This window comes from Plecotus auritus (genome assembly GCF_963455305.1).
Source record: "Plecotus auritus genome assembly, chromosome: 10".
NCBI lineage: Eukaryota > Metazoa > Chordata > Mammalia > Chiroptera > Vespertilionidae > Plecotus > Plecotus auritus.
In genome coordinates this window covers 13706952-13734080 of record NC_137785.1, presented here as the reverse complement: position 1 = coordinate 13734080, position 27129 = coordinate 13706952, and the positions used below count along the sequence as shown (strand labels likewise).

General features: G+C 55.7%; 2 protein-coding genes across 2 annotated transcripts; both read right to left on the bottom strand.

Annotated features, from left to right (window-relative positions):
* Window positions 1-3987: 3987 nt before the first annotated feature.
* Window positions 3988-6119, bottom strand: PTGIR (prostaglandin I2 receptor; the record flags this gene model as incomplete). The annotated part of the gene is made up of 2 exons (XM_080645430.1): window positions 5326-6119; window positions 3988-4374 (listed from the first exon to the last, which is right to left on the bottom strand). Exons 1-2 carry the CDS (start codon window positions 6103-6105, stop codon window positions 3988-3990), a joined length of 1167 nt encoding a protein of 388 aa, XP_080501556.1. The 5' UTR covers window positions 6106-6119.
* Window positions 6120-13282: 7163 nt separating this feature from the next.
* GNG8 (G protein subunit gamma 8) lies at window positions 13283-13827 on the bottom strand (the record flags this gene model as incomplete). Its single annotated transcript, XM_080644205.1, has 2 exons — window positions 13283-13472; window positions 13744-13827. The coding sequence occupies 2 exons, from the start codon at window positions 13825-13827 to the stop codon at window positions 13344-13346; spliced, it is 213 nt and encodes a 70-aa protein (XP_080500331.1). The 3' UTR covers window positions 13283-13343.
* Window positions 13828-27129: the final 13302 nt, after the last annotated feature.

Sequence of the window (27129 nt, the reverse complement as noted above, 5' to 3'; positions counted from 1 at the left end):
GCTAGCAGAGGCTCCACGGACAGTGAGGTCAGGACACCAGCTGGGGGACAAGTCATCCCTGAGGCCCACGGTGGCCGGGTTGGGAGTTGTTTGAAACCCCTGACCTGGCAGACAGGGTAGCATCCAGTGTGGACATCTAGGCCAGAGGTGGTGGATGGTGTCGAGGAGGGCGGACTCTGATGTTAGGCCGGTGGTAAGAGGCAGCAGGAAATTGGCTTCAACACTTCATCCTCCCCTCCCCTTAAACAGCATCTGGAAGCTGGGTGTGATAATAGCACCCGCCTCAGGCCAGGATGCTGTGGGTCACATGCCCAGCCCTACGCTGGCCTTCATTTTTATTAAATGCACTAGGGGTCCAGTGCACAAATTTGTGCACCATAAAAGGAACTGGGCCACAAGGCTGCAGTGGGCATAGGGGCGGGTCTCAGCCCATCCTTTGCACCCCCGCCCGGCCCCTCCCACCACACCCCCAGGCCCCTGTCTGCCCACAGCCCCACCACTGCTCCCACATGCTGATGGCACTGGCCCCAATCACTCAGTGCCTGCTGTCAGCGGGTGTGAGCAGTGACTGCTGCCCCGATTGCTCCTCAGGAGCAGGGGAAGGTGCGTGCAGAAGCCCTCAGGGGCAATCGGGGCCAGGTGCCACGTGATCGAGGCTAGCACTGGGCGTCGGCAGCAAGTGCAAGCAGCGATTCCGGTACCAGCTGCAGGTGTGAGCGGGGCTGGCATTGGCAGTGGGTGCGAGCAGGGCCATCGCCAGCAGTGGGTACGAGAGGCAGTTGCTGGCCCCCATCACCCCTCAGGAGCAGGGGGAGGTGGAGAAGCCCTGAGGGGTGATCGGGGTCGGCAGCCACTGACAGCACCAAGGGATTGGGGCCGGCACCAGGTGCCGGCCGGGACAACGGCACGCGGGAGCAAAGAATTTTCAGTAACCACCAGAGGCTCACCCCATGACAGCAACCGGCGCCCCACCTTGGTCTGGCACCCCCGCTCACCTGCTCCACCATCCCGCCGCGGCCGACGCTTGCCATGTTCTGCACATGCCCCCTGGTGGTCAGCACACGTCATAGCGACTGGTTGTTCGGTTGTTCCACCGTTCAGTCTATTGGCATATTAGCCTTTTATTATATAGGATTTTAATTGATTTCAGACAGGAAGGGAGAGGGAGAGAGAAATGGAAACATCAATGATGAGAGAGAATCAATGATGAGAGAGAATCATTGATCGGCTGCCTCCTGCACACCCCACACTAGGGATCAAACCTGCAATCTGGGCATGTGCCCTGACCAGGAATTGAACTGTGACCTCCAGGTTCATAGGTCAATGCTCAACCACTGGGCCACGCTGGCCACCCTAAGCCTGGGTGGAAAGCATTGGCCCACCTTCAGGGCAGCACAGAGACTGGAGGGAGCGGCCCCCTGGATGGCAGGCCCCTCTCTCTGCTCCCGCCCTCTGCAGCCCCTCCACCCTACCCTTTCCCCACCCTCTAGGGGTCCCTGTGGGTGAGTCCCCACTGAGTCTGGGCCATGTTTGGTGACAAAGACTGGACTCCACCAGAAGTTTCTTCACCTGTTTTTGTACAATTCAACTTCATTATGAAATTCAACATCATCTATAATAATAAAAGCGTAATATGCTAATTAGACTGGACGTCCTTTTGGACGAAGCCGGGGCTGTGAGGGAAGCCCGGAATCGGGGTGCCAGAGGGGAGCCGGTGCCGGCAGCTGGGGGAAGGAAGGCCTACTCTTGCACGAATTTCGTGCACTGGGCCTCTAGTATATAATAAAAAACTAATTTTCAAATCGACCCAACAGCAGAACGACTGGTTGCTATTATGTGCACTGACCACCAGGGGGCAGATACTCAACGCAGAAGCTGTGCCCTGGTGGTCAGTGGCTCGCACAGGGGGAGCCCCGCTCAGCCAGAAGCCGGGCTCACGGCTGGCAAGCGCAGTGGGAGTGGCGGGAGCCTCTCCCGCCTCCGTGGAAGCGCTAAGGATGTCCGACTGCCAGCGTAGGCCCACTCCCCACGCCCGGGCCTAAGCCGGCAGTCGGACATCCCCCAAGGGCTCCCGGACTGCGAGAGGGTGCAGGCTGGGCTGAAGGACACCCCCCAGTGCACAAATTTTGTGCATCAAGCCTCTAGTATATTATATTACTTTGTCAAGGCTGCTGTAAAAATTTCTACACACTCAATTTTTTCATTACATTTCTTTTATTGTGGTAAAATACCCATAACATAAAACTTATCATTTTTACCATTTTAAAGTGTACAATTCAGAGACATTTGGTACATTCACCATGTTATGCAACCACAACTCTCTAGTTCCAGAACACTTTCATCACCCCAAAAGGAAACCCCAAACCCATTAAGCAGCCATCCTGACCTGTGTTTAACTCTCCCAAACACCCCTGTTCTTCTTCAATATGATTAGAGACACAGTGACGGGGGAAAATGTCAAAACAACGGAGCAGGCATTGCTTTGTTGTCAAACCACATTTGCCTGGAGAGCCAAAGCCCACAGCCGCAATGCCAACAGCAACCGCAGGCCGCTTCCTGCCGTGCACTCCAGGCCTGTGCTCACTGGGGAGGGCGGGGGGGGGGGGGGCCGGTTCGCCCTCAGCACAACCCTTCAGTGCAGCACGGGTTACGATCACCTTCTATGCAAAAGGAAGCCAAGGTACCGAGGGGCAATGTCCCTGGCCCAACACGGGAGCTGGGCTCCAGAGATAGACCAGCTCCGCCCACATGCTGGCTTCCTGCTTGCTGTGTGGCCTCGGCTGGTTAACTGCCCGCTCTGGGCCTGGGTTCTGGCCCCGGTGAAAGCTCCAATAGCGGGCGGGAGTGAGAGGGTACCGCTCACACGGAGGAGGACTCGCTGATGTTAGCTGCTATGGAAGGCTCTTGCCTTGCCTACCCCACCCTCCCCCCAGGTTCAGGTTCACTGTTTTAGCCCAGGAGCAAGTGAGAAAGGGGGACTGAGGTGGGCGGGGATCAGGGAGTGGGGGGCGCTTTCCCATTAACCCCACCACCACCCTAAGCACACGTCCTTTTAACTTTTCAGCCCCTGGCTCACTCCTGGGCACCCGTGATTCTGGGCCGCGCTGAGGGCAGGGGGTGGCAGCAAGAAGGGGCAGGGGTATGAGTCTGAGATCTCCCAGCAGAGTCCAGGGTGGGGCAGAGACTGGTCTGTGTCCCCAGCACCCGGCAGAGTCAGCGCCCACTACTTGTTGAATGAAGAATGAATGAATGAATGAATGAATGAATGCCATTTTTGTGAGGCTCTAGGACACGTCTGGAGGCAGCTATTTAGTTGGGCGCAGGCACAGGACTTAGGTCTGTGTTCTTGGGCCGTCCCTGGGATTCACACGCCACACCCGTGCCCCCCCAGTCCAAGTCTTATAACTACCGAGCCACACCAAGTTTCCTGGGCACACGCCCAGCAGTGTCACCCACACCAGCATCTCCCCTTCCTCGTGCCTCTCCTGGGGGGATGGGGAGCTCCGAGTTAGGTGGGGAACGAGAATCAGAAGTGAGGAGAGGCAGAGAGGGCGTGGCTCTGGGAGAGGCCCGGGAGAGGGCAGGACCCCCCCCCCGGGGTCGGGGGCACCCTGAAGTGGGGGGTCGGCAGGAACACTGACCCTAACAGACTCAGAGCACAGAAGCTCTGGGAACTCTTCCGCCTTCCAAATATTTAGACAGTGAGATGGATGGGCGGCCGGGACCAAACCCGCCAGCCATCGGTCATTTGGAGAGAACTGCTCTTGTGCTCCCTCTCCTCCCAGAGCTGGGGTGGCCACCCTGGAGGAGAACAGCAGCTGATCCCCCTCGGCCCCCCCCCGCCCCCGATTCAGGGGTCAAGGCCCCGGCAGGCCAGGACTCCAGGGTTCATCACTCTGCTTGTCCACCAGCAGCTGCCGGCCTTCCCCTGACTGTCCGGCTCCTGTCCCGGGAGACGGGGCAGGAGGTCACCGGATGCCCCAGATGTCAGCAGAGCGAGCAGGCTGCCGTGGACTCCACTTTGGCCAGCGTTCCCACGGCGCTGCCCGACCGCTGGGCCGGAGGCAGGCGTGCCCCCTGCGCCTCGCCCCAGGCTGGCAAAGGCACCCAGTTCCCCTCCTTCCCCCCGGGAGTGGCGGGGGCCCTGGGGTCCTTCCCCCGGGAGGTGGGCTGGGAGAGGGGGTGCTGCGAGCGGCCGTGGGCAGGCCTGGGGCAGAGGCAGCAGAGCCAGAGCTTGAGGCGCTGGAAGACGGCCTTGCGGAAAAGGATGAAGACCCAGGGGTCCAGGATGGGGTTGAAGGCATTGAACCGGAAGGCGAGGAGGTCCCCCATCTCACTGCTGTCCGGGGCGATGGCCTGGGTGAAGCCGCGGATCTGCGGGAGGGTGAGGGTGTCAGCAAGCGCCCACCTACCGCCCACCTACCACCCACCCACCCTCCTCACCCTCCCCCACCCACTTGTTCGCCCCGGGAGTAGGGAGGGAGGAGTGGCCTGGCAGAAGGGGAAGGAAATAAGACGAAAACTAAGAAATGGAACGCATCCGGGGAGCAGAGAGATAGGAAGCCCCAGGAAACAGCAGCAGAGGCCCAGAGGGAGAGAGATGGACTGTGTGGGCGGGTCCCGCCCGGCCCGCGTCATCCGTAAACCCCCTAAAGTTTTGATGATTCTCCAGTTTAGTTCAGCCTTGAGTTCTACAGAAAAAGAACGAGGCCCAGAGTACAGATGGGGTGACCAGGTGCCACAGAACGGGGTCTGCCCTGCTTTAATCCGGGAGAGGCTGGGCGGGCATGGAGGAAGGGGGGGGAGCCCACGGCAGACAGAGGGTGGCACTGGGGGGAGGGAGCCTGGGTGTCTGGGCAGGGGGCAAGGGGGTGGGGGGCCTCACTCTGGAACCAAAGGACCCTGGGGTCCAGACCCGACTCTTTGCCATCGTGGGCAAAAGCCATCGCCCCTCATGTGTGAAAATGGTGACCCCTTGCCCCTCATGTGTGAAAATGGTGACCCCTTGCCCCTCATGTGTGAAAATGGTGACAAGCGGGGAACTCTGACCTGTTTCTTGTAAATGCTTGCAGAGTGGTCAACCACAGAGCAAGTGCTCCATGAATGGGGGTCTTATCTTCACTAGGGCCAGGGGAGGTCGGGGAGCCTCTGAGTGTGTGGGGACAGGAGATCCGGAAGGGGGGGGGGTCCCAGGGGTCAGGAGGAGGCCAATGGGAGAGACTTCTCCAGGAAGCCGGCAGTTGTTGGACAGCTGCCCGAGTGTCCCCATCCGTGAAATGGGCACAAACAATGGAGGCCAGAGCTGGGCGCTGCCGGGGGACTCACCGTGAGAGGCAGGGAGCACACGGCCATGATGCCCGTCATGAGGCCCAGCAGGATCAGGTGGTCAACCTCGTCCTCGCGTGCCCGCGCCCCGGGGCCCGGGGCCAGCGCGCCCTGGTGGCGCCTCTGCTGGCGGTACATGCGGCAGAGGCTGAGGGTGACCGAGCCGTTGCAGAGGACGATGGCGGCCACCAGCAGGGCCACGAGGCTGGCGTAGGCCAGGGAGTAGGCGCAGCCGCCCAGCTCGGGGGCGCGCAGGCGGATGAAGCACCAGCTGCCCGGGCAGTACTGCTGGTGCTGGCCCAGGCCCAGCAGGGGCAGCGAGCAGAAGAGGGTGCAGAAGGCGTAGACGGCGGGCAGCGCCAGGCGGGCGCAGCGGGGCCCGTCCAGCTGGGCGTACAGGTAGGGGTGGCTGAGCGCCAGGCAGCGCTCCACGGCCATGGCGCAGAGGATGAGCGTGGAGGCCAGGCCGAAGAAGGTCATGGCGAAGGCGAAGGCGTCGCACAGCACCGGCTGGCCGCGCGCCAGGCCCAGCAGCGAGCTGTTGCGGGCATAGGCCACGAACACGGCGGGGCTCAGGAAGCACGTGCCCAGCAGGTCGGTGACCGCCAGCCCGGTGACCAGCACGGCGAAGGCCGAGGGGCGTGACCGGGACCGCCGCCGCGCCCCCAGGATGCCCAGCGCCAGCCCGTTGCCCACCACGCCGGCCACGAACATCAGGGTGCTGGTGGCCGGGCCCACCGAGTCCCGCACGTAGGTGAGGTTCCGGCAGGAGTCTGCCATCCCGGCCAGCTGCGGCCGCCGGGGCTGCGGGGCCCCCAAGGGTGGGAGGCGGCGGGGCGGGAGCCGGTGCAGCCGCTCAGCAATCCTCCGCCTGCCTCCCCATGGGCCTCCCCGCGGCGGGGTCTCCCAGTCACCCCCAGTCTTCCTTGGGGGCCCAGCTGTCTTTACTCTGTCTTTGCTCTGTCTTCTCCAGTCTCTCTCCCTCTCTCTCCCCCCTCTCTGCTGTCTCTTTCCTTCTCTATCTGTTCCCTCTTTTCCCCTCCTCTTTCCCTCTGTCTCTGTCTCTCTGTGTCTTGCTGTCTGTCTCTGTCCCCTCCCTTGCCCACACCCTCTGCCTCGCCCTCCTTCTCTCCCTCCTTCTCTCCCCCCAACCCTGCACTGCTCTCTACCCCCTTCTCTGCATTTCTGCTCTTGCAGCCCCTCCTCACCGCACCTCTGCCGGCTCTCTCTGTCCCTCCTCTGTCCCCTCACTCGGGCCTGGGATCGCTGTCTGTGAGTTCTCTGTGTGTGTCAGCTTCTCCCTACTGTCCTCCCTCCTCCCTCCCTCCCTCCTCATCATCGTGCCTGCTCGCCCCAGCTTTTTCATTTCCTCTCGCTGCCCCGCCTTCCCTCCCCCTGCTTTCTCCAGAGGCCCCCTGGGCTCCCTCCCTCCCGCCCTGGCATGCTCCCTCCGTCCCCTCTGCCCAGCACATCCATCCCCCGCCCTGCCCTCCCCCACCCCCCGCCCCGTGTCCTCTCCTGGTCCCCATCACCTAGCCACCTGCCACCACTGCCCGCAGGTCGCTGCCCTCCTCCCTTCCCCAGCATCGCCCAGTGGCCTGGGGCGGGGATCACTGAGTGGTGACACATGGAGTTTGGACTCACCGGGGGACCAGGACGGGCCCTGAGGAGCACAGCTGGCCAGTGCGCAAGGCTGTCTGGGGTGGCCCCTGGGATCTATTCTGGGCTCCGGGGTTAGGATTGAGAAATGACCAGGAAATTCCTCCCTGATGCAGTGTTTTCCAGGCACTTCTGAGCTCTCTATTCCCTGGATACAATCCCTTCGCTCCTTCCAGAAGGAGCCGAGAAAAATGCCGGTCCCTGGAGCCGGTCCTCGGGCTGGGCTCCTGCACTCACTCAGGCCCAGAGCCCTGGGAAGTGGAGAGGACACGCCCTCCTGTCCTCCTGCTCCTCACCTGAGCGCTGTCAGGCCCCAGGCCAAGCTCTGGCGACCTTGACCTCCAGGGATAACATTTTGGCCACAGACAGCCGCCCAAGGCTCCAGCTTCGCTGTCACACTGATCTCTCCCGCCCCTCCACAAACTCAGCCTAGGATGCTCCCCGCCCCTCCCCGCACCCCCCCTCCCAGCGGCAGCACAGCAGCCACCTGTCCTGCTCCCACTGAGCCAGCGCTCCCAGGCTGCCTCCCCCTGCCCCCCACAGGGCCAGATGGGACCTGGGAGATGCTCTCAGAGACCCCTTATCTTTCAGGGGGCAGTTTCAGGATAGAGATTCCTAACTCAGGGTCTCACTCCATTTGTCTCGAGTTTCTGTCCCAATGTGACCACCTCCTTGCTTTGTGATGGTCTCGGGCAAGGATGGGAGCCGGTGTACCTCAGTTTCCTCATCTGTACAATGGGTAACAGCAGCTTCACGGCCCATCCCAGAGCCTCTGTACCAAGGGGAGAGCCTGTGTGGCGTGTCCATCCCCGGCCAGGAGCGATGCCCCTGACTCCGAGGCAGCAGACTTCCCCTCTGGTCCCATGTCCCCCGATAACCGTGGCCCCCTATCACCGTGCCCAGCTGGCACCCCCCGCTTCCTGCAGGATGGATGCCCCGGCTCCAGCCACCCCAGGGCCTGCAGGAGCGGCCACACAGCCCTGCCCTTGGGGTGCCTGTGTGCGCGCGTAATCAGACCTCCGGCCATGTGGTCCTTCCCGGCTTATGCCCTGCCGTCGCCAGGCAGAGCCGAGGGAACTCAGGAAGTTTTATCATATTAATGAAGGGTGACGCCTGGCAGGCTAGCATCCGGCCTTGGCATCTGGGGAGTGGGGGGGGGGGGGGAGGGGGGAGCTCTGGTTCCCGGAGCCTCCCTCTCACTGGCTTCCTGTCCCCGCCAGGGACCACTGCGCTCTCAGGGGCTCCCGTGTGTTTCCCTGCCCAGTGGGACCTCAGACAAGCCCTGCCCTCCTCCAGGCCTCAGTTTCCCCCTCTGCGCCAAGGGGGCTGGAACCCTTGCCACCCGGCATCAGTTCTGTGCTGGGGGAGCAGGTAGGGGTGGCCATGGCTGGAACTCATTCCTCGTGAGAGGACTGAGGGTCCCTAGGGTCCGTGCCCCGCCCTGCCGGACACACCTTCTGGGGGCCCAGGGCCTCCTGCCCAGCTGTGACCACGGCCGCCCACAGCAAGGGCAACTAGGGTTCCTCTTTCCTCCAGGTGCCTGTCGGGGAGAGGTCACCGCGCTGGGCAGGGTGGGGGAGGGGAAGGGGATGGTTTCCGGGGCAGGGAGGGGCCGACTGTGGAAAGGAACTGCTCCGGTGGGTGAGTCAGCAGCTCCCCTCACCCTCACCCCTGCTAGGGGCAGGGGCCGCCCCCAGGGACCCAGGGCAGTGGGGCAGCGAATGGGCAGGAGGACAGCAGGGACCACTGGAAGTGGACACACAGCGGGGGCGGGGGCGCCCAGAGGCGTGTGCTAGGGACCGTAGCATGTGAATGGCATGTGTGGGAGGGCGTAATCCTCGCTAAGGCCCATTTGTGTGTCTCTGTGTCTGTGAGCGTCTTTCTTGCAGGCTCATACGTTGATGGCTGTGTCTACCGTGTGTGTGTGTGTGTGTGTGTGTGTGTGTGTGTGTGAAGCTCGCATCCACCACCTGCCACGGTGTGAGGCTGGAAGTGACTTCCCCTGGCTGGGCCTTGGTGTTGTCATCAGATGGCAGCTTGCCCTTGTCAGGCTGCTGTGAAGGCTGCTGTGTGAAGACTAGAGATGGAACCCCCCTCCCGCCTCCAGGAGGGCCCCCAAAGCCACCGGCGCTGTTATTCACTCAACACACGCTCACCGCCTCCTGTGTGCCGAGGCCTGGGACGCAGAGGCTCCGAGGACACCCTCTGATGGGGCGCGTTCCCAAATGGCGAGGGGCAGCGACAGAGAGGAAGGCTAGAGCGGGGCCTGGCTGGCCGGCCCTCAGCTGCGTCCCCCACACCGAGCGGGACTCACATCTGGACCAGCGTCCTTGAGGGCAAGTGCCACGCAGGCCCGGAAGTGAGCTGCGCGGGCCCCACCCAGCCTGCTGGCCGGGCGGCCTCTGCTGTGCTGCTGATGGGGCTCCCCCGCTGCCTGAGGAGCTGCTAGGTCCACCCTGACCTGTCCCTCCTTGGCAGGTCCCGGCACCTGCAGCCGGAGGCTGCTTTCCTAGCCCACCACCTTTTCTCCATCCCACTGGGTCCTTGCGCATCTGTCTGCTCCTGTTCCAGGGGCTTCTGCTCTCTGTGTCCTGGGCCGTCCCCTCACCAGGGACCCCTCCCTTCGTCCTTCAGGCTCCCCCACACCTCCTCCAGGCCCTCCTGGGCACAGCCCTCGCTCCCACTGCACCTCAAGCCCCAACTGGCCCGGTGACGTCCCCTCTCCGTGCCTGTTGGCCTGATGAAAAGTAGGACGAACAGAGTCCCTTCGGGAGCTTTCGGAGAACTGAGTGAGATGGAGCCTTGAAACAGGGCTCCCAGGAGGCGATGGCCACGAGGGTGGCTCCCCTGGCTCTGGGCTTTGGCCCCCGGCGCCCCTTGGCGGGGGGCGGGGCCAAACACTGCTCTGAGCACTCGGGGTGCAGGAGGAGAGGCAGCCTGGGAGGGGCAGCCAGCAGCCCTCGGGTTTGGAGCCGCGTGGGAGGGTCCTTCTGAGAGCAGGCACTTCCCCAGGCGTTCACCTCCCTGCCCTTGGCCAGGCCCTGACCCCGGAGCTGACCTCCCAGCTGGGGTGGCAGGAAAGAGCAGCGGCGGCCAGAAGTGGCTGTCGCAGCGTCATACCCGCTAACAAGATTATCCGGGTTTGCGCGCATGCAGGCTGGTCACCAGGGAGCTACCCTGTCCCTCTGGCTTCTCCCTCCAGCCTCAGTCCTGACCGTCTGGACTCATCCCCCTCCCCGCCCCCTCCCTTCCTGCTCCAAGGGGACCTCTCCTTCCTTCCCCACCCCAGGTCAGCCAGCCCTGCTCGCTCCTCCTCAGCTTCCCTTTCCCAACACCCAGAATTTGAAACAGAAAGCTCCCAGATCCCAGGGCCCAGAAGGTTAAGTCCCAACAGTCTAGGTGCAAAGAATGCTTACACTCCTGAAGTGCTGGACAGGAGCCGGGACCCCAAAATCCTGACGCCACAGGATGGGGAGACTCGAGAATTCCAGCCCTCCAGAGTCCTGGGATGATAGATTCCTGTGCATTTCCGGTTTTAAGATGCAAGGATGCTAGACCTGAGAGATTCCGGAATCCTTCTGGCAACTTCCGTCCCAGCATCCCTCCCAGCCCCACCCCACCCCCAGCTCATCCTTGGCTCTCCTGTCCCCTGCGTCCCCCGGGGCTCCCACAGACATGATGCAACCAGCTGAGAGGTGGGAGGCAGGAGGAGATGTAATTACAGCCTCTCCTGCCTCCATTCAACAGGAAGCTCAGAGTTGGGGCCCAGGGGACCCTAATCCGATGTGAATAATGAAACACTTGCTAGATACATGCACGGCCCCCCTCTGGGAGGGGAGGCCAGTGAGCTATCCATCTCCATCCAGATCCAGGGGTTCAACCTCACTCTGGGGAGCAGAGGTTGCAGTGGGGCCCACGGTTGTGTTCAAGAGGGGCTGGAGGAGTTGTGGGGGGCCTGGAGGGCAGAAGGCAGGGGATCCCAGGTGAGGGGCACAGCCCACACAGAGCAGAAGGTCCTGGGACAGTGGTGAGAAGCAGAGAGATGCTCCAAGACCCATTTGGGGTGGCGGAGAGGAGGTGGGGTGAGGAGGGGGGAGGGGGTCTTGGGCCAACCAGGTAAAATAATTAACCAAACCCACAGCTCACCTGCATTTCCTCATTTTCAACAGATATTTCCCCTTTCTCTTCATCCCACGGTAAGAAGCCCCTGACACGGGCTCCATGTCAAAGTGCAACTGGACCTCGACCTCCTCGACCAAGAGACAAAAGGGCAGGGTGTGGGCTTATTGAGCCGGAAAGCCCCCTCCCAGCTCACAGCCTATGGTCTCCCTGGAGGGTTGTGTAGTTCTGAGGTCACCAGATCTTCCAGCTCCGAAGAAGGGACTCTTATGCGAGTACTCTATTTTTCAATTTGGCAATCAAGTCAAGAACATTTTATAGATTTTTTTTAAGAGAGAGAAAAAGGGAAAGGGAGACAGAACAGCGATGTGAGAGCCAAATATTGATCGGCTGCCTCCTGTATGCCTCCTACCGAGGATCAAGCCCCGAACCCGAGCATGTGCCCTAACTGGGAATTGAACCTGCAACCTTTTGGTGCACTGGACAATGCCCAGCCAACTGAGCCACACAGGCCGGGGCAAGAACATGTAAAACATTAAGTAGGCCAGCCCTAGCCGGTTCGGCTAAGTGGATAGAGCATCGGCCTGCGGACTGACTGGTCCCAGGTTTGATTCCGGTCAAAGGCACATGCTCTAGCTAGGGGCTCGATCCCCATGCAGGAGGAAGCCGATCAATGATTCTCTCTCACCATTCATTGATGTTTCTATCTCTCTCTCTCCCTCTCCTTTCCTCTCTGAAATCAATACAAAAAAATATTTAAAAAAAATAAACATTAGGCCCTAGTCGGTTTGGCTCAGTGGATAGAGTGTCGGCCTGCGAACTGAAAGGTCCCAGGTTTAATTCCGGTCAAGGGCACATGCCCAGGTTGTGGGCTCGATCCCCAGTAGGGGGTATGCAGGAGGCAGCCAATCCACCATGTTTCTCTCTCATCATGGATGTTTCTATCTCTCTCTCCCTCTTCCTTCCTCTCTGAAATCAATTTTTTAAAAAATACTTTATTGATTTTTACAGAGAGGAAGGGAGAGGGATAGAGAGTTAGAAACATTGATGAGAGAGAAACATCAATCAGCTGCCTCCTACACACCCCCTACTGGGGATGTCCCCGCAACCAAGGTACATGCCCTTGACCAGAATCGAACCTGGGACCCTTGAGTCTGCAGGCTGACGCTCTATCCACTGGGCCAAACCGGTTAGGGCTCTGAAATCAATTTAAAAAAAATAAAAAATAAACATTATGTAGGCCAAAAGTAGAAAAGCCAAAAAATATATAACTGCCGGCTATATATGTCCTGCGGGCAACCAATATGTGAAGTGGGAAACAGGCAGACACCAGAATTGTCACGCCACCCTGTGTCCCCGGAACAAAGAAGATGACTGTTGAAGGAAGGGATGTACACGTTAGTGTGTCTCCTCTCTCTCGCCACACTTCTCTCTTCCCTGGGTCCCAAGTGTTATTACCGCCATGTCCCAGCTTCCTCCTCCAGGAAGCCCTCCCGGACCCCCAAGCTGAGTCAGGGGCTCCCTCTCACTCCCTCACCCCAGCCCTGCCCACTTGGGTTGCCACTACTGGGGACAGGTCTGTCTCACCCACTGGATTCTGAGCCCCAGGAGGCAGGGCCATGTCCCCAGCTTCACCCAGCACAGGGCCAGTCACAGAGCAGGTACTCAGGGAGTGTTTGGAAGAATGAACGAGTGAATGAATGAATGAAAGAATGGACAGAGTTCAGTGCTTAAGGACAGAGATAGGCCTGGGGCGGGAAGTAGCCAAATGTGAAGAAAAAGGGTGAAACTATTCAGGGGTGAGAAAGGTGGGACGGGCGCAGGGACTCCTCAGGATCTGCAACCCAGGAGGGAGGAGGGGAGGAGGCCAGCTGTGGGCGCAGGGAGCCTGGAGTCCAGTCTGCACCCCATTACCTCCCAGCTGTGTGCCTCTGAGTAAGGGACTGCCTTTGGCTCCGTTTCCTCATCTGTAAAGAAGGTGGTATACTAGCAGCCAGCTGCCTCCGGGACTGTTGGGACGATTAAATAAATTCAGGGGTAGAGGAGGCTCCTTTCCTCCGAGGCGCCCTCCGCACCCACACACCCGCCTATGGTATCCTCACCCCCACCCCCACACTCCGGACGTGAGAAGGGATCGGATTTCCCCACGGTGGCCCAAGCTCAGCGAGTGCCTCAGGTACCCCCATCACCACGTTTATTGGGTTCAGACTTCGGCAAACAGAGTAAGCCGTCGGGAAGGCTCAGAGCAGGACGCAAAAGAGGCGCTTGTCGCGGAAGGGGTTCTCGGCGGCGGGGACCGGCGTTACCATCGGGTCGTCCTTGGCGTGCGTCTCGCAGAAGGCCAGGAGCTCGGCCGCCGCCTGCGACACCTGCGGGCACGCGGTGAAGTCCACGCCCGGGCCCCGCCCCTCTCGGGCCCCGCCTCTGACCCGCCCCGTCCTTCAGGCCCCGCCCCTTGTCTAAGGTCCCTCCCCTCAGGCCCCGCCCCGCCCCTCAGGCCCCGCCCCTTACCCGAGCCCCTCCTCGGTCCAGCTCAGTTCAGAACGGGATCTTACCCCCAACCCCGGGCTCCTTGCCCCACCCCCAACAGAGCAAACGCATCCCGGCAGCCCCCGCCTGCCTCTACCCCAGACCCCGCACCTTCATGCGGTCGATGTTCACTTCCAGCTTCAGCTGTTCCACCGCCTTGCGGGCTTCCGCGATCTTGGCCATGTTGTTGGACATGGCTGCGGCGGGCAAGGAGTTAAAAGCCGGGTGGGAATGGGGGCGAAGGGGTAGGCTAGGGCGCGTCTGAGGCCCGGGTAAGGGTGGCGATGTGGTGGGACCCAGCAACTGGGGCGTGGGTGGAAGAGCGCGCGAGGGTACCCAGAGGCGGTCGGAGGGACAGGAAGGCAGGGTAAGTGGAGAGAAGAGGAGCCGCTCGGATGGGGACCGAGAGACAGGTGGAGGAAGGGACAGAGAGGAAGGCAGCAGGGGAGCACAGATGCAAGGCCGAGGCAGGTGGAGGGAGGGACAGAAGGACAGGGCCACAGGTGCTGGAGCACGACCCAGGTGTCCTCAGCCCCCAGGGACAGAGCGAGCCAGGAGGGGGCCTCCCCAGGCCAATTAGCAGTGGTTCCAGGGAGAACAAGGAATTAAGATCTCGGCGGGAGGGGCGCAGAGGGGGCCTCATTAGGGCCTCGGACGCAGCTGCCCCCTCCGCTCCCCTCGGGAGCTCCCCCACCCAGCCTTCTACCTCAAAGGCTCCCCTGCTCATTAGCCCTTGGAGAAAGGGGGAGGAGGGGAGGACAATCCAGACATGACTGGGAGAGGGGCAGAGGGAGAGACAAAGTGACGGAGGGAGAGACTGAGGCACAGGAGAAATAAAGAGACTGAGCGGGGGGGAGAAAGAGATGGAGACGGGGAAGGATGGAGTGATGGACGGAGTTGGGGGGACAAATAGAGGAGTAAAGAAAGGGATAGAGTGACCCGGGGGGCGGGGGAGAGGGGTTAGAGAAGGGAGGTGGAGTGATGGGGTGGGAGAAGACAGAGATAGGGACACGTGGAGGGGGAGAGGAAGGGGCACAGATAGAGGGGTAGGGAGAGGCACAGGGGGATAAGGGGACAGAGGACAGGGGGACAGAAAGAGGGAGACGGAGGGGTTGGGGGAGAGGCAGGCTGGTGGACACGCAGACATAGAAAGTCATTCATTCGCTCACTCATTCGTTCCCAGGCGGACCGACTGGCTGAGATGGGGCAGAGAGACGACCTGTTGGGGCAGGACCGGAGCCTCCTACCTGTTGTTGCTCAGGGCTGGGATGGCGGGCTGCTGGCGGAGGCGAGGTTGACAGCAGCTGCTGGGTCCCCCAGCCCAGCCCAGCCCAGCCCCGCCCCGCCCCCTCCCCTGGGGCAGCCCCTGAGGACCTGCCTGCTCCTGCCGCTGCCACCACCAGCCCCACTGCTCTCTCACTGCCTTGGGTCTGTCTCTGTGGGTTCTACCTCTGTCTGTCTGTCCCCCGCTTTGTCTCTTCCCCTCCCTCTCTCTCCAGCTCCCCTCTCGATCTCTGTCTCTGCCTGTCTCTCGCACTCACACTCATTCATGGGAAGACAGCCTCTCAAGGTGTGCCTATACGCTGCTGCCTTGATTCTACAGTCACACGCAACTCTCCCGTGTCCCACACAGCCTCTCCTTCCATCACGCATGCTCTCCCACCCTGCCACCCCACCCGCTCTGGGGCACCCCACCACAGCGACCCCTCTCAGCACACAGCCTCACACGCACAGCCCCTCACTCAGGGACACAGTGCCTCACTGTGTCACCGGGTATCGCCACAGATTCCCACAAATGATCTGTGCTCAACACACAATCTCCCACAGTGCCCCAGTCACATGGTCTCTCAAAATGCCGCACACAGTCAGTCCCTCACAATCTCTTGGAGAGGGACGCACCATCACCAATGACATCTTGCACAACCACAGTCAGATATACCTTCTTGGGGTGAATTGCACAGTTTCACAGTGTGACACAATATTTCAAATGTCACACACACATTCACCGGTGATCAAAACTTCTCTTCTGCCCTAACCGGTTTGGCTCAGTGGATAGAGCGTTGGCCTACAGACAGACTCAAGGGTCCCAGGTTCGATTCCGGTCAAGGGCACATACCATGGTTGCAGGCACACCCCCAGTAGGCAGCTGATTGATGTCTCTCTCTCATCGATGTTTCTAACTCTCTCTCCCTCTCCCTTCCTCTCTGTAAAAAATCAATAATATATATATATTTAAAAACACTTCTCTTCCATCCTATCTCAGCCTCACACTTTCTCTGTGTCTCACACAGTGACATGTAATTACTCATGCAACCTCCTTGAGAAACACTATCACATAATATTTTATTTTTTTAAATACATTTTATTGATTTTTTACAGAGAGGAAGGGAGAGGGATAGAGAGTTAGAAACATTGATGACAGAGAAACATTGATCAGCTGCCTCCTGCACACTCCCCACTGGGTATGTGCCCGCAACCAAGGTACATGCCCTTGATCGGAATCGAACCTGGGACCCTTAAGTCTGCAGGCCGACGCTCTGTCCACTGAGCCAAACCGGTTAGGGCTATCACATAATATTTTATAGTATCACACAGTTATACCCAGTGACTCCCACATACAGTCCCATGCATTCTTGCACAGTCTCTAAATGTCATCCACAATCTTACATGTTCCCTGACAGATAGTCACACAGTCACCCCCCCCCACTGTCATGCACAGAATTTCTTGCTGAGCCTCAAACAGTGTGTATCACACAGGGCTGTCACCGTCACACAGCCAGATCCCAGTGTTGCACACTTACACACACAAGGTCTCTCTCAGACTCTATCTTGTAATTTAATTTTTTTTATTTTTGTTAATCCTCACCAGAGGATATTTTTCCCATTGATTTTTAGAGAGGGTGAACGGAAGGGGAAAGAGAAACATCGCTGGGAGACACATTGAATGGTTGCCTCCCAAACACACCCCCATCTGGGCAGGGCGTAGAACCTGCAACCCAAGAATGTGCCCTTGACCGGGAATGAACTCGAGACCCTTCCATGTGCGGGCCAACGCTCTAACCGCTGAGCCACACCAGCCAGGGCTTTCTCCTGCTCTGGTCTCTGAGTGCCCTGCAGTCACACACTCTCTCATGCGCGGTCACAATGCTGTGCCAGTCAGCCAGGCTCCCACGTAGTCTGTGTCACAGTCACACACGACCCTCACAGTCCATCAGTGTGGCTGACACATGCTGGCTCCCACCCACGTGGTCTCTCTGTCACACCTAGTCCCCCGGGGGCCTCTCACACTGCCCTCTCACGCCACCTCTGTGGATCGCACTCATTCAGAGTCACATCGTCTGCGAAGGTGACACACACAGCACTCATTCCTCGCCAGGCTGCACACTGTCACACACAGTCTCTCACTCTCACATACGGTCTCTCAGTACCACAAACAGTCCCCCAACTTGGCACAGACAACCTCATGGTGTCACACGCAGTCACATGCATGTCATCTCTCTCCTCTCACATGTACAGTCACATATAACCTCCAGGTGTAACACACTGTTTCTGTCATTCTCTCTATAACACTGCACAAGGTCACATAGCCACACACAACCTCTGTGCACTCACAGTCTCTCGGTGTTACACACCATCGCCCCGTGTCACCCACGGACACGGGGTCTCCAGCCTTCAGCGCGCCCCTGCGGGCTCGCACGCTCAGCCCTCTGTCCTCTCCTGACAGTCCCCTGCAGGCCACGTGGGGGCGCGCGCGGCCCGCCGAGCCCGCGCCAAAGCCCTAGGACGGGGTCCTCAAATCCGGAGGGCAAGGCGCCCCTGCGGCCGGTTGGGGTGCAGACATTGGAGAACAAGAGATGTAGGAAAGTGGAGGGGTCTCGAGGGAGAAAATAAAGATGGACTGGGACACCGAGGGAGAGGGCGAGAGATGGAAGGAGAGACAGGCACGCAGGAAGACAGAGACAGAAGGAATTTGGAGAGACAGAGAGAGACCTAGGGACTCAAGGCGACAGACAGAGGACTGCAGAGAGAGACAGACACAGAGACAAGAGGGTACAAGAGAGACACCCAGACCGAAATGTAGACTTGGAGACGGGGAACAAGAGATACGACATCCAGACAGAGACAGAGGCGGCCAGAGAGGTGGACACTCAGACCGCGCCTGACGCGGGACGGGGGCGGAGGCGGAGCCTGCAGAGGTGCGTCTCGGGGGCGTGGCTCGGCGTCCTCAGGGGCGGGGTTGGGGGCGGGGAGTCGGGGCGTGGCCTGGGGGCGTGTCCCGACCACCCCGGACGGCTGCGGAGGGGCGGAGGGCGGAGGCGGGAGCCCGGGGAAGAGGTGGTGGTGGGGGACGGAGAGTGTCTACCGCAGTCAGCCCATCCCACTTCGGTTTTTACGACCTGGTCTGGGAAACAAGACGGGCGGGGCGGGGACAGCGGCCCAGATCCGCGGTGTAGCCATTTGATAGGGGGTGTCGGACCCTGGCTCCCCTCCTCCCCTCCTCCGCGGGAGCGAGGAGCCCGGTGGGGGAGGGGAACCAGGCTCACATCTGGAAAGCATCAGGCGCGCCGGACGTGCCAGGGCCCGGGGCCGCTGCGGAAGGGGGGCGGGGAGCTAGGGCGTCCCAGTCCCCCCCTTTAGCGAGGTCTGCCGGCGCCGGGGAGGGGCCTGGGCGTGCGCCCAGCCTCCGCGCCTCCCGCAGCTGGTTTCCATCAGCAGTTCTGGCCCCGGCAGCCCCCGAAAGGAAACCCAGCTTAGAGCGCGGGTAGACAGGGTGACAACCCAACCTCCCCTCTCCCTCCCCGACGGCGGCCAGAGGCTGGGGACCGGGAGACGGGTACCCCCCACTTCTCTCCTAAGCTGCGGCGCTCGGCCCTCTCTGTACCCTGCGCAGGACCGTAGTTTCTCGGTGCGCAGCCCTGCTCTGTGCTGCACAGGAATAGCCCCACCTCATGACAGACAACCTAGTAACCTAGTAGTCTTGGTATTATTGTCCCCATCTTTCGGTAGAGGAAACGGAGACCCTGGCTTCAGATTCAGGTCTGGCTTTAATTATTCAAGAAACGTGCACTGATGGCTAAGATTTGGAAACAGCCTATTAGTAAGTGCCCATCAGCAGATGGGTGGATTAGAAAACTGTGGTATGTCTACACCATGGAATACTACGCTGCAGTAAAAAAGGAGTTCTTACCAGTTGCAACAGCATGGATGGAATTGGAGAGCATTATGCTAAGTGAAATAAGCCAGGCAGAGAAAGATAAATATCACATAATCTCACTCATATGTGGAATATAATGAACAACATAAACTGATGAACAAAAACAGATCCAGAGACAGAGAAGCATCCATCAGACCATCAAATCTCAGAGGGAAGGTAGGGGAGGGTGGGGGTAAGGGGGCGAGATCAACCCAAGGACTTGTATGCATGCATATAAGCCTAACCAATGGACACAGACACCAGGAGGTGAGGGCATGAGAGGGGGGACATGGGGGGGCAATGGGGAGATAAGGACGCATATGTAATACCTTAATCAATAAAGAAAAAAAATAGAAACATGCACTGAACGCCAACAGTCATTCTCGCATCACATACCCAGTGGCCCACTGCACATTCCTACCTGCATGTCTGCTTGGAATCTCAAATTCAGCGCGTCTGAAACCGAGCTCCTGGTTCCACCCGCCAAACCCACTCCTACCGCAGTCTGACCCATCTCCGTGGGTCCTTCTCCACGCCCCTCCCTCTCTCCCACCCCACAAATGATCTTGCAACAAATCCCATCACCTCCGTCTTCAGAGTGCCCCCACAATCCAGTCACTCTCACCTCCCCACAGCCCCACTCTGGTGCGGCCACAAGGCTGTCCCGCCTGGACTAGCACCGTGGTTCCCCACAGGGTCCCCAGCTTCTTGCCCTGTCTCCCTCAGCCTGGTCCCGTCAGGGCAGCCAGAGGGACCCTGTGTGAACCCAAGTCCCCAGATAATAGCAAGTGCAGGTGAGGCTGTAGAGAAATTGGAACCCTCGGGCCTGCTGGTGGGAATGTACAACAGTGCAGCCACTTTAGAAAACAGTCGGGCAGTTCCTCAAAAGGTTAAACAGTTACCACATGACCCAGCGGTTCCACACCTGGGTATCTCCCTAAGAGACCTGGAAACATATGTCCACGCAAAAACTTGTCCAGGAATGTTCACAGCAGCATTGTTCATAACTAGAGGCCTGATGCATGAAAATTCATGCAAGAGTAGGCCTTCCTTCCCCCAGCTGCCCGCAACACCCTGGACCCAGGCTGGCCCCACCCCCCTCTCCCTCCCTGGCTTCATTAGGAAGGACATCCGGAATGACAGCCGGTCTAATTAGCATATTACCCTTTTATTATTACAGATAGCCCCAAAGGGAAAGCAACCCAAATGCCTATCCACTGATGAATGGATAAACTGAAAGTGGTCGACCCAAACAATGAGTGAAAGAAGCTAGGAAAGACCACATATTCCATGACTCCATTTACGTGTCCAGAACAGGCAAGTCCACAGAGACAAAAGCAGATCAGCGGTTGCCAAAGGCTGGGGAGACTGGAGGCCAACAGCTAACGCGTGCTGAGTTTCTGTTGGGTGTGATAAAAATGTTCTGGGATTTACTGTGGTATTAGTTGCACAACTCTGTGACTACACGAAAAGCTATTAAGACCTTGATGAAAGAAATGGAAAAAGACACAAATAAATGGAAAGGTATTCTGTGTTCATGGGTTGAAAGAATTAACATTAAGATGTCCATACCAAAGCAATCTACAGATTCAAAGCATTACCTATTAACATTCCAATGGCATTTTTCACAGAAATAGAACAATCCTGAAATTTGTATGGAACCACAAAAGACCCGAATAGATAACGCAATCTTGAGAAAAAAGAACAAAGCTGAAGGTATCACTCTCCCCTGCGTTTAAACTATATTACAAGGCTATAGTAATCAAAACAGCATGGCACTGGCATAGAAACAGACACATAGATCAATGGAACAGAACAGAGGCCCAGAAATCCACCCACACATATGTGGTCAATTAAATTATGACACAGGAGAATACACAATGGGGAAAGGGCAGTTTCTTCAATAAGCTGGGTTGGGAAAACTGCACAGCCATATGCAAAAGAGTGAAACCGGGCCACTTCCTTACAACAGACACAAAACTTAACTCAAAATGGATTAAAGGCCTCGATGTAAGACCTGAACCCGTACGACACCTAGAAGAAAACACAGGCAGTAAGCTCCTGGACATCCGTCTTGGTGATGATATTTTTGGATTTGACATCAAAAGCAAAGGCAACAAAAGCAAAAAACAAGTGAAACGACAAACTAAAAAGCTTCCAGACAGCAGCAAAATAAGAAGGCAACCTACCGCCCCAGCTGGTTTGGCTCAGTGGATAGAGCATCAGCCTGCAGACTCAAGGGTTCCAGGTTCGATTCCGGTCAAGGGCATGTACCTTTGTTGCGGGCACATCCCCAGTAGGGGGTGTGCAGGAGGCAGCTGATCAATGTTTCTCTCTCATCGATGTTTCTAACTCTCTATCCTTCTCCCTTTCTCTCCGTAAAAAAATCAATAAAATATATTTAAAAAAAAAAAAAGAAAGGCAACCTACCAAATGGGAGAAAATATTTGTAAATAATGTCTTTTTGTTCGCTTGTTTTTGATTTGAGAGAGAGAGACAGAGAGAGAGAAAGGGAGAGAGAAAGAAAGAAACATTGATCTGACCCTAACCAGTTTGGCTCAGTGGATAGAGCACTGGCCTGCAGACTGAAGGGTCCCAGGTTCAATTCCGGTCAAGGGCATGTACCCTGGTTGTGGGCACATCCCCGGTAGGGGGTGTGCAGGAGGCAGCTGATTGATGTTTATCTCTCATCGATGTTTCTAACTCTCTATCCCTCTCCCTTCCTCTCTGTAAAATAATCAATAAAATATTTTTTTTAAAAAAAAGAAGAAACATTGATCTGTTACTCCACCCACCCATTCATTCATTGGGGATCGAACCCAAAACCTTGGTGTATAAGGACGATGCTCTAACCAACTGAGCTACCTGGCCAGGGATGTAAACCATATATCTGATATCTGGTTAATGTTCAAACTATATAAAGAATGCGTACAGCTGAAACCGGTTTGGCTCAGTGGATAGAACGTCAGCCTGCGGACTGAAAGGTCCCAGGTTCGATTCCGGTCAAGGGCATGTACCTTGGTTGCGGGCACGTCCCCAGTAGGGGGTGTGCAGGAGGCAGCTGATCGATGTTTCTCTCTCATCGATGTTTCTAACTCTCTATCCCTCTCCCTTCCTCTCTGTAAAAAATCAATAAAATATATTTAAAAAAAAAAAAGAATGCGTACAACTCACTAGCAAAGAACCAATCTGATTAAAAAATGGCCAGAGGATCTGAATAGACATTTTTCCAAAAAGGACATACAAATGGCCAACAGATACATAAAAGAGTGTTCAACATCACTAGTCATCAGGGACATGCAAGTCAAAGCCACAGGGACACCACCTCACACCTGTTAGAATGGCTACTGTAAAAAGACTTGCCCAGCTGGTGTGGCTCAATGGTTGATCTTTGACCTATAAACCAGGAGATCACGGTTTGATTCCCGGTCAGGGTTGTGGGCCCGGTCCCCAGTAGGAAGCATGCAGGAGGCAGCGGATCCATGATTCTCATCATTGATGTTTCTATCTCCCTCTCCCTTCCTCTCTGAAATCAATATATATATATATATATATATATATATATATATATATATATATATATATATATATAATTATTTTTTTAAAGACAAGACATAACAAGGTTGATGATGATGATATGGAGGAAAATAAACCCTTGTGCACTGTTGGTGGGAATGTGAATTGGTGCAGCCAATATAGAAAACAGTATGGAGGTTCCTCAAAGTATTTAAAATAGAGCCCTAGCTGGTTTGGCTCAGTGGATAGAGTGTCGGCCTGTGGACTGAAGGGTCCCGGGTTCCATTCCAGTCAAGGGCACATGCCCGGGTTGCGGGCTCCATCCCCAGTGGGGGCATGCAGGAGGCAGCCAATCAGTGATTCTCTCTCATCATTGATGTTTCTATCTATCTCTCTCTCTCCCTCTCCCTTCCTCTCTGAAATAAATAAAAAAAATATATTTAAAATAGAACCGCTAGATGATCCAGCAATTCCACTTCTGGGTATTTATCCAAAGAAAATGAAAATGCTAAATTGAAAAGATATGTGCACCTCTGTGTTCATCACAGCATTATTTGCAACAGTCAAGCTTCGGAAATAACCTAAATGTCCACTGATGGATGAATGGATAAAGAATACATCATACACATAATGGAATGTTATCCAGCCATACAAAAGGAGGAAACATTGCCATTTGCCACAGCATCAATGGGCCTTCAAGGTATCATGCTAAGTGAAATAAGTCAGACAGAGAAAGACAAATACTGTATGATCTCACTCATGTGGAAGAAAGAAAAAAAGACCTCATAGCTACAGAGAACAGATTGGTGGATGCCAGAAGGAGAGTGGGGGGATGGGTGAAGGTGGTCAAAGCTACAAACTTCCAGTCATAAAATCAGTGTCATGCGGATGTCAAGTACAGCATGGTGACAAATAGTTAACACTGTTACTATTCTGCATATTTGAAAATTGCTAGGAGACTAGACCTTAAAAGTTCCCATCACAAGAAAATATTTTTTGGAAGAGAAAGCCCTTGAAGTCAATATTTTATAAGGGTGAGTTTCATGGTGTGTGACTTACATCCAATAAAACGGTTAACTCTCTCATTCCCCCCAAAAACCTACGTCCCTCTTCAGCTGAGAATTTTCCCAGGGCTCTCACTTCCCTCAACGTGAAAAATCAAAATCCTCACCGTGGCCCCCGAGGTCCCACCGGAGAGGGTGCTCCCTACCATTCTCTGCCCTCGCCCACGACTCCAGAGGTGCTGGCTCCCAGCTATTTTGCCAACATGCCAGGCACCATTTTGGCCTCAGGGCCTTTGCACTGGCAGACCCCTCTGCCTGGGATATTCTTCCCCGAGGTCTCCACACGGCTCGCTCCTCCTTCAGGTCTCTGATGAAATGTCACCTTCCCAGTTAGACCATCCCTGATCACGCTACTTCACACGACACACTGCTCAGCTCCCCATCCCACTCAGTTCCCTCATGCCTCTGCTCAGTGTTCCCTCATTGTCCCACCACCTATATTTTTATTAATTAATTAATTAATTAATTAATTAATGTTAATCCTCACTCGAGGATTTTTTTTTAATATACTAGTATATATGTGTTTTTTTTAATTGATATTTTACAGAGAGGAAGGGAGAGGGATAGAGAGCTAGAAACATCAATGAGAGAGAAACATCGATCAGCTGCCTCCTGCACACCTCCCACTGGGGATGTGCTCGCAACCAAGGTACATGCCCTTGACCGGAATCGAACCCGGGACCCTTCAGTCCGCAGGCCGACGCTCTAACCACTGAGCCATGCTGGCTGGGCATGAGGATATTTTTTTCCATTGATTTTTAGCGAGAGTGGAAGTGAGGAAAAAGATGGAGGGTAGCGCAGAGAGAGAAACATTAATTTGATAGTGACACATCAATTGGTTGCCTACCGCACACACCCTGATAGGGCCGGGGATCGCACCTGCAACCCTTTGGTGCGCTGGCCAACACTCACACCACTGAGCCACGCTGGCCAAGGCCTTGCCACCTTGAAAAGATTATAAAATTTAATTATTTATTATGTCAACTCCCCTCCCCACCCAGTTTCCATCTGTGACCAGTTCCTTGTATATCCTTCCAGAGACAATCCATTTGCAGATATACTACGTAGGACAGTGGTTAAGGGCCTGAACTCTCAGGCAACCTGAACTGAAATTCCCACTTTGCCATTTGAGCTTCAGGTAAGCTACTTAACTGCTCCGTGCCTCAATTCTCCACCTGTAAATGGGCATAATAACAGTATCTAACCCCCAGGAGGTTGTGAGGATTAAATGAGTCAATATATATAATGTGCTGAGAACAGAGTCTGGTATGGGTGCCATGAGCAAGCCCTAACATGCTAGGAAGGAAGGGAGGCCACCATTTCACTGCAACCATTGACCAGGGAGTGACCTGCGTAGACACGTCTCTTCCCCTTTCCGGCTTCGTCGCCTCTTTCATAGAATGGAGACGGGCGAATATTCCCAAGGGCCGGACAAGCCACGGCTTTTCCCAGCAAACTTTTAAAAATAACTGTGATTTATTAGCACTCTAAAAGAAACACGTGTTCTTCTACACACACAGGGGGGAGCTCCACAGGGCAGACTTTTCTGTGTCGTTCCTTGCCGTGTCCACAGGGCCCTACCGAGCACCAGAGATTCAGGGGCGCCCAGCAGGTCTGGTCCCCGCTTCTCAGATCTCAAAGGGACAGAGAGGCGGACCCACCCATGCAGGCACAAAGGTCAAAGTAACAGCAAATACCACCCTTCAGACTGTGCACTTGCTGGCAGGTGGGTCCTTGTCTTGGCTCCCTCTTTTTTTGTGGGGGGGGGAGGCTCCCTCTTGCTGTGTGACCAGGGCAAGTGATGGCCCCTCTCTGAGCCTCTGTTAATCCAGCCTTGAGCCCTAACCGGTTTGGCTCAGTGGCTAAAGCGTCGGCCTGCGGACTCAAGGGTCCCAGGTTCGATTCCGGTCAAGGGCATGTACCTTGGTTGCGGGCACATACCCAGTGGCAGCTGTTTGATATTTCTCTCTCATTGATGTTTCTAACTCTCTCTTTTTTAAAATTTAATAAATCTTTATTGTTCAGATTATTACAATTGTTCCTCTTTTTCCCCCCATTAGCTCCCCTCCACCCGGTGCCCACCCCACCCTCTGCCCTTACTCCCCCAACCACTGTCCTCATCCATAGGTGTACGATTTTTGTCCAGTCTCTTCCCGCACCCCCACACCCCCTTCCCCCTGAGAATTGTCAGTCCACTCCCTTTCTATGCCCCTGATTCTATTATATTCACCAGTTTATTCTGTTCATCAGATTTTTTTATTCACTTGATTTTTAGATCCACTTGTTGATATGTATTTGTTGTTCATAATTTTTATCTTTACTTTTTTCTTCTTCTTCCTCTTCTTAAAGAATACCTTTCAGCATTTCATATAATACTGGTTTGGTGGTGATGAACTCCTTTAGCTTTTTATTAACTGTGAAGCTCTTTATCTGACCTTCCATTCTGAATGATAACTTTGCTGGGTAGAGTAATCTTGGTTGTAGGTTCTTGCTATTCATCACTTTGAATATTTCTTGCCACTCCTGTCTGGCCTGCATAGTTTCTGTTGAGAAATCAGCTGACAGTCGTATGGGTGCTCCCTTGTAGGTAATTAACTGTTTTTCTCTTGCTGCTTTTAATATTCTCTCTTTGTCTTTTGCTCTTGGCATTTTAATTATGATGTGTCTTGGTGTCGTCCTCTTTGGATTCCTTTTGTTTGGGGTTCTCTGCACTTCCTGGACTTGTAAGTCTATTTTTTTCACCAGGTTGGGGAAGTTTTCGGTCACTATTTCTTCAAATAGGTTTTCAGTATCTTACTCTCTCTCTTTTTCTGGCACCCCCATAATTCGGATGTTGGTATGCTTGAAGTTGTCCCAGAGGCTCCTTACACTATCTTCATATTTTTGGATTTTTTTTTTTTTTTGCTTTTCTGGTTGAGTATATTTTGCTTCTTTGTAATTCAAATCTTTGACTTGATTCTTGCGATCCTCTAGTCTGCTGTTAGATCTCTGTATAATATTTTTTATTTCAGTCAGTGTATGCTTAATTTCTAGTTGGTCCTTTTTCATATCCTCGAGGGTCTCGCTAAATTTATTGGCCTTTTCTAGAAAATCCTTGAAAAACCTTATAACTGTGGTTTTGAGCTCTATATCTAGTCGTTTGCTTTCCTTCATTTCTTTCATTTGTGATCTGTTTCTTTGTCTCCGCATTTTCGCTGCTTCCCTGAGTTGATAGGGTGGCTTTGTGTGCTAGGTGTCCTATAGGGCCCAGTGGCTCAGCCTCCCCAGTTACCTGAGGTGGACACTCTTGGTGCACCCCTTTGTGGGCTGTGTGCACAGTCTTGTTGTAGTTAAGCCTTGATTGTTGTTGGTATCACTGGGAGGAATTGACCTCCAGGCCAACTGGCTGTGAGGATCAGCTGTGTCTATGATGGGAGAACTTCTGTGCTGGAGACACCCTTATGAGGCAAGACTTGCAAAAGCCTCTGTGCTCAGCTTGGATGGGGCGGAGTCTCAGGGTGGAGCAGACAGCACTGGTTTCCTGTCAGCCCTACCCTAATAGGCCCCTGTATCTCAGTGTCCCTCAGTAATCGCTGCAAGCACCTCTGAGAGAAAGCTGCCCTCGAGTTCCGCCCACTGCCAGACAGTCCAGTTTCTTCCCGAATGAGTCTGGGTCCCCAGATTCTCTCCCGGAACTGGAGTTCAGTGCAGTCGGGAGCTTTTGTCTCCCTCCCACTTGAGAAA